At 42.2% G+C, this 6,499-nt stretch overlaps 1 protein-coding gene across 1 annotated transcript; it reads right to left on the reverse strand.

Moving 5' to 3' along the window:
• Positions 1-1,668: 1,668 nt before the first annotated feature.
• Positions 1,669-5,936, reverse strand: LOC104269620 (uncharacterized protein C17orf104 homolog; the record flags this gene model as incomplete). The annotated part of the gene is made up of 4 exons (XM_009866315.1): positions 1,669-1,849; positions 2,672-2,806; positions 3,507-5,286; positions 5,835-5,936. Coding segments are annotated over 4 exons (2,198 nt in total), but the record flags the coding sequence as incomplete, so codon positions are not given.
• Between the last annotated feature and the right edge of the window lie 563 nt (positions 5,937-6,499).

A 6,499-nucleotide genomic window follows, 5' to 3' on the forward strand; every position in this document is an offset into this window, starting at 1 on the left:
TCATCAGCAAACTTGCTGGTAGTACACTCAACTCCCTCATCTAAATCACTGATGAATATATTGAATAATATTGGCTCCAGTACTGACCCTTGAGGCACTCCACTAGATACCGGCCTCCAACTGGACTCTGCCCCATTGACCACAACTCTCTGGCTTCTTTCCTTCAGCCAGTTCACGATCCACCTCACTCCCCGATCGTCCAGCCCACACTTCCTCAGTTTAGCTGTGAGGATGCTGAGGGAGACTGTGTCGAATGCGTTACTGAAGTCAAGATGTTAATTACAATTAGCAGAACTACCTACTCAACTCCAGCCAGATGAGCTCGATACAAGCTTTTTTTTTCCCTCCTTTGTCTTCCTCACAGTGAGACCACCACCCGTAGAACAAAAAAGGAACATATATTTCACAGAAAAAAAAAAAACAGACTAAAGCTTTTATAGATGGGATTTAGACTGTGCTTAGATACCCAGCAGCAGCCCAGCTCTTCTTGAGAAACAGTGGCACAAAGTGGCATAAATTAACCATTAACCCTACAAGACTACCTGCACTTTTTCTACCTACAAACACCATACAGGGTGGTTTAAATAATACTTCCATATATCTTTTCTATAAAGCACTATCAAAAACATAGTTTGTGGATTTGTTTGGATTTTTTTAGTTGTTTTTTTGTTTACGATGATGACCACTTGCTTTCTGGCTTCTACTTGGTGTTGGCATCACACTACACAATTTTAGGAATAATTTTAGCAGGTGGTTTGTAGATAGTGCTATTACTTTCAAGAATGTCATCACACTTGACACCTAACTTGTGAGACTGAAACATTTTGACTCTCTTTACAGTTCATCTTTCCCTTCCTACAAGGAAGAACTACCCCAAAGACAGGGGTGGAAGCCAAAGGAACCACGCTGTCAGCTGCACTGCACAAAATAAGACAACACAGGACAAGTAAAGATCCAAGAGGACAAGGAAGCTCACGCCTCTTTGGAAATGATTTACCAAGATAAGCATTTTCTAAAGAAAAATAATATGATCTTTACCTGAATATCCTGAATTCCCATATGTATCAGCTGTACAAGCATTATACTGAAAAGCAAATTATCGATTGCACTGTGCTATTAGAAGGGAAGGCAATCTGTTCCAGTTTTGCATTACTTCTGCAGAAGGACATACTGCTGCTACAAATTACTCTGGCTTTACTTCAACAGAAGTTGGGAAATGTAATTTCTGGCATTTTTGTGATTTAGGTAATGTAGACAGACACAACTGATCAACATAGCACCAAAGCAAATTTTATTTTTTTTAAGTTGGAGAGAAATGGAAGACTAGCTAAAAGAAGAAATTCAACTTGTTTAAAAACAAGTACATTTTAACTTTTAAGGCAACTATTTATGGTTACATAATATCACTGAACAGTTTCTATTGTCCTCTTCTAGTCACAAAGAAAGCGTTTCACGCTTTTAAAAGCAGTAACAAAAAAAAAAACAAAACAGGAAAAAGTTGTCTTAAAGTCTTTCTAAAAGCAGTAGCTTTAGATTTATGAACCTTTTCCCCTTGTATTTACAATACTTGCTGCATATTTCAAACCTGCACATTTCAAACACCGTCTTTTCATGATTAAACCTCGGGGGAAAAAAGCTTTTAGAACTCCGGGAAGGGAAGGCAGTTACCTTTCTCGTTATTATAACGCGGTGCTCCTTGTCTTTGCGGGTTGGCAGCATTAACAATCTCATCCTTCCGCCTCGCCTGCGTTACGTGAATGGCTTCCCTGTGGCGTTCCAGCGTCGCCGAGATGTTGCCGTGCACAGGGGTACCACGAAGCTTTTCCATTTTTCCTATTAATGTCAGCACCTGCCAGATACAAATGTTAAAACCGGTAAGTATTTAGAAGTCTCCGTTAAGCAAACAAACCTAAATGCACAAAGGGGTGCAGGAACTGCAGCTCACTGGATGGTATCGCCCTACGCTGGAGAGCAGCGCAGGGGAAAGAGACTTGGGGGTCCTGGTGGGCAGCAGGATGGCCATGAGCCAGCAGTGTGCCCTCGTGGCCAAGAAGGCCAATGGCATCCTGGGAGGGAGTAGCTAGTAAGTCGAGAGAGGTCCTCCTGCCCCTCTGCTCTGCCCTGGTGAGGCCACATCTGGAATCTTGTGTCCAGTTCTGGGCCCCTCAGCTCCAGAGAGACAGGGAACTGCTGCAGAGAGTCCAGCGCAGCCACAGGGATGATGGAGGGATGGAACATCTCCCTGGTGAGGAAAGGCTGAAGGAGCTGGGGCTCTTTAGTTTGGAGAAGAGGAGGCTGAGGGGTGACCTCATAAATGTTTATAAATACGTCAAGGGGGAGTGTCAGGAGGACAGAACCAGGCTCTTTTCAGCGACGCCCAATGACAGGACAAGGGGCAATGGGTACAAGCTGGAACATAGGAGGTTCCACAAAAACATTAGGAAAAGCTTTTTTACTGTTTGGGTGACAGAGCCCTGGCACAGGCTGCCCAGGGAGGGTGTGGAGTCTCCTTCTCTGGAGACATTCAAAAGGCACCTGGACACATTCCTATGGGACCTACTCTGGGTGATCCTGTTGCCAGGGGGATTGGACTCAACGATCTTTTGAGGTCCCTTCCAACCCTGAATATTCTGTGATTCTGTGTAATTCTGTGATTTCAGGAAAGCGTTACCCTGGCTTGTTCTCGTAACTGGTCGACAATCAGACGATCGACTCGCGATGGGTTAGCGGGAAGCCGGGACACGGGAATGTTATTTGAGCTGGATATGCGCTTCCCTGGAAAGTTTCTTGCAAGGTCAGCTTCGGTCTGAAAGGGAAAGAAGATGGTCTTAAATCACTGCGTAGGGAAAAGGAGAGTCCGGGTTTATAAAACTTAAAGATTTAGTTGGAGAGGAGCGTGGGACAAAAAAAAGCCAAGAGACCCACCTAATCAAACTGCAAATATGGACATTTAGAGAATTAAGGTGCATAAAACACGAGGAGTTTTAAGAACCACCTGCATTAACAAGGGTCCTGCGATATCATCACATATGGCGGGTGGTTCTGGAGGCCTAACATGGACCTACTGAATTAGTAACAACTAGTTAATCATCTTTTATCGACCATATGCAATGAAGAACACCCAAGTTAATAATTCAGTGCTCTGGCCAGCGACAGCTTTATCACATTTGTTGTAGCAAATATTGTAGGTTAATGGAGAGAAATGTCGTGTCAGCAGCCCTAAGGGGAAAGAGACTCGGAAACTGAAGCTCAAAGCCACGCATGATTTCAAATCAGTCATGCCAAGCAATAAAAGTATTATATTCAATATATATTGAATATTTATCACAGATTATATACATTATATTCAAAGCAGATGACGTTCTAGGTATTTAAAACTAACGAGACAAGGGAATTCTCGCCTCCTTTTGAGCCTGGAGTATCTACTCGCTATAAACTCTTCGATGCAACCGCCAGCTTTGATTTGTCAAGTTACAATCTGGAAGTTACTGTCAGTTGTGCTTTACCTTCTTTCTCTCTTTCTCCAAAGCTCGCCACTGCTCGTAACACTCCTCCAGTCGGACGTGAAGCTCGTTAGCAGGTCCGCTGCGATTTCTTGGAGGCCTGAACTTGTTAAACGGCGTCGGAAAGGCGAAGTAGGGCGCAGCGAGCTCCCCGCAAAACAGGTCGTTGATGAAGGGATTCAAATGGTTAAAGTCATCATAATGAAAAAGATCAACGAGTTCCGAGAAGGGAAATGGCGATGGAGGAAAACCGAAATTATTTCCCGATGAAAACGGATGGTGAGCAAATGGAGTAAAGCTGGGATCTGGCTTAAAATCAGACATGAGTGGGAAAGGAGGAAGAAAAGAAGGATTGATGAAATCTGACACGCTGCCACCATTGTGTTCGTGCTTTCTACGGAGCACACTGAACTGCTGACGGTTTGGGGCTGTGTTCCCAAAATGAGGAACCCAATTCCGTTTGCTTCTTCTACCATCTTTATTACTATTTTCTTGGGTCTGCTTTTTTGGAAACCTGTGGTATTTTTCAGGGTCTTCACTTAGAGCATTGTGCCGCCTTAACCAGTCATATGAAAAATTCACTGGGAATTTACGGTATCGCCCTTCCTTATCAGCCAACGACTCATGCTGCGATTGTCCGATGGGTTTCATTTGCTTCCGACTTTCTGAGATGAAATTCATAACTCCCAAATTATTAGAAACACCATTCGTCATCGGCAGCCTTTCATCTTTCCTCGAAGGGAGGACAGGTAAGATGTGTGAGTAGTAAGAAGACTGATGGGTGGGAGAACCACCAGACAAGGTGGAAACCCCTGAAGATGACTGCGGACTTGTTCCCACTTGCTTTCCGTACGTAACATCCGAGGCAGCTGCAGGATTTACCATTTTCCCATCCAACCACGTACCTGTATGGTACGGTGAATAACTCCCATTTTGCATAACAGTTTTTACAGACAAATCATATTGGGATTCTTTAGGAGAGCAGTCTTTAGGACTAAGAGGGATCTTGCACTCGTTGTTATTAAAAGCATCCCCCAAAGTAAAGCTACGGTGACCGTTTTGCACGTGGGTTTCCTGCGGTTTTCTGTTTGTCCCTCCAGACAAAGTATTTTCTTTAGGGGGTTGACTGAAAAAATACGGCGAAGGATGAACAGGGGACTGCAATTTATGAGCTGCTGTGAAGCTTTCGTATCTTTTAGAAAACAAGTGGTTGTCCTGGGACACTTTATCCCACGAGTTATCAACAGGCCGATTGGAAAGATCAGGGGAATAATTTTGCTCTTGAGCATCATTTTTCAGAGCTTTGCCTCTTGCTCTTTCAGTTTTCCAATACTCTTTCTGAATGTCAGAGCCTTGTTTCGTTCTGTTCCGAGGAGAAAAAGGGCTGAAATTGGAACAGATTTTTTCGTAGTCTCCATTTAGCCTCACGTGATCAAAACAGCACAAATGCTGACTATAGTCTCCATTTTGAAATGAAAACCCTTCTTGAATTGTATTATTGTTTTGCAAAGAGGAATTTTCAGGGTAACAGTTCTTCAGAATATTATCCGGCTGAGTGCAAGGGCCAGATGGAGAAAGCCAAGACTCCAGGAGGTGGAGATCTTCCAACCCTCTGTGTAACAGCTCCACATCACGAGACTTTTGCAACTGTTCCTGCTGGTAGCTCTGTGTGCCCGTCAGGTTTGAAATACTTTCAGAGTGCTTCGGTGAGAGCCCTGAGAATCCACCACCGCTTCCAAGATCAGGCGTCCACATAGGTGGAAATAATCTCGAAAGAGAATTCCTGTAACAAAGTTCAACAAAACCTCTGTAATGAGTTAAAACATTTCTTACTTTCCAATAGTTCATCTACCCCATTTATCCCACCAGCACATTTCCCTCATTACAATCCTGGCTACCCATACAAAATCCTCCTCCAAAATATAGGGCCAGGGGAACTATTCCCTCTGCAGTTGAGCAAATGCATTGCGCTTTCTGACCAGCAACACTGTTCTTCAACATTTATAACCTATATAATTCAGTTCTGCAAAATTTACTTGAATTTATTAAGTGTTTTAGATTTGACTCTGACAACTCCGTACTGCTTAAAATGAGATTTTCTCTCCCCAAACACTGTAGGCTGAGGGAAGATTTTAGAAAATTTGCATTTATAGCAGTTTACTGCTTTTCTTTTTAATTTTGCTGGCAACTAAAGAAAAACACTTCTATGTTTCAAGTGGATTTATAAGACCTTCGTCACTCCTTGAAAAAAAAAAAACGTGTCATGTCTGTGTGACAAAGAACGTAAAAAAACCAATACAAAACAGATAAGAATTTCCAGAACAAACTTACCAATCTGTAACCGGTTCTGGCTTGCTTGGCTCCTCTAAAATGCTTGACACTAGCCCAAACACATCAGGGCCACTGCCGGAGCAAGAAAGATTTATTGGTGCTCTGAAAAAAAAAGGAAAAAACCACAAACCAAAAAAGTCTAGATAAATAAAAGTCTTTTTCTCCTAAACAAAACAGGCAACAAGAAACACAAAACATTAAATCTTTAATCTATTTTAGCAGTATCTGCTAAGTGTTCTGAACTTAATGTATTCTCAGCACCCACCTACAGAAATCTCTCCCTGCATTTGTGAATTCTACAGCCTAAATTAAGCAGAAGTTTTCCGACTTCTTGCTTCACTAGAGACTTCTCAAACTATTATGTGAAGAAACAAGAGCAGCAGAGGATTTTCTTCTCTCTTCAATCAACACAACTATTTTGCACAGATTTCTTCAAACCTTGACTGTCTCCCTTTAGTGGATAAACATGACAAGTCTTCTCAAAATCTTGTTGATTCTAATTTTTCTACTTCCACAATTGAAGAACTATTTTTTTTTTTTTACAAAAAAAGTCATACCTAATTGTCATAATTAATTTTAACCACTTTTTAATCCCCTTTTAGAAAGGAGTTGGTCAAAACCTTATTACATATTCTTGATAAATACCTGTCACGTCCCACTCAGGG

The sequence above is a fragment of the Apaloderma vittatum genome, unplaced genomic scaffold (genome assembly GCF_000703405.1).
Source record: "Apaloderma vittatum isolate BGI_N311 unplaced genomic scaffold, ASM70340v1 scaffold20503, whole genome shotgun sequence".
NCBI lineage: Eukaryota > Metazoa > Chordata > Aves > Trogoniformes > Trogonidae > Apaloderma > Apaloderma vittatum.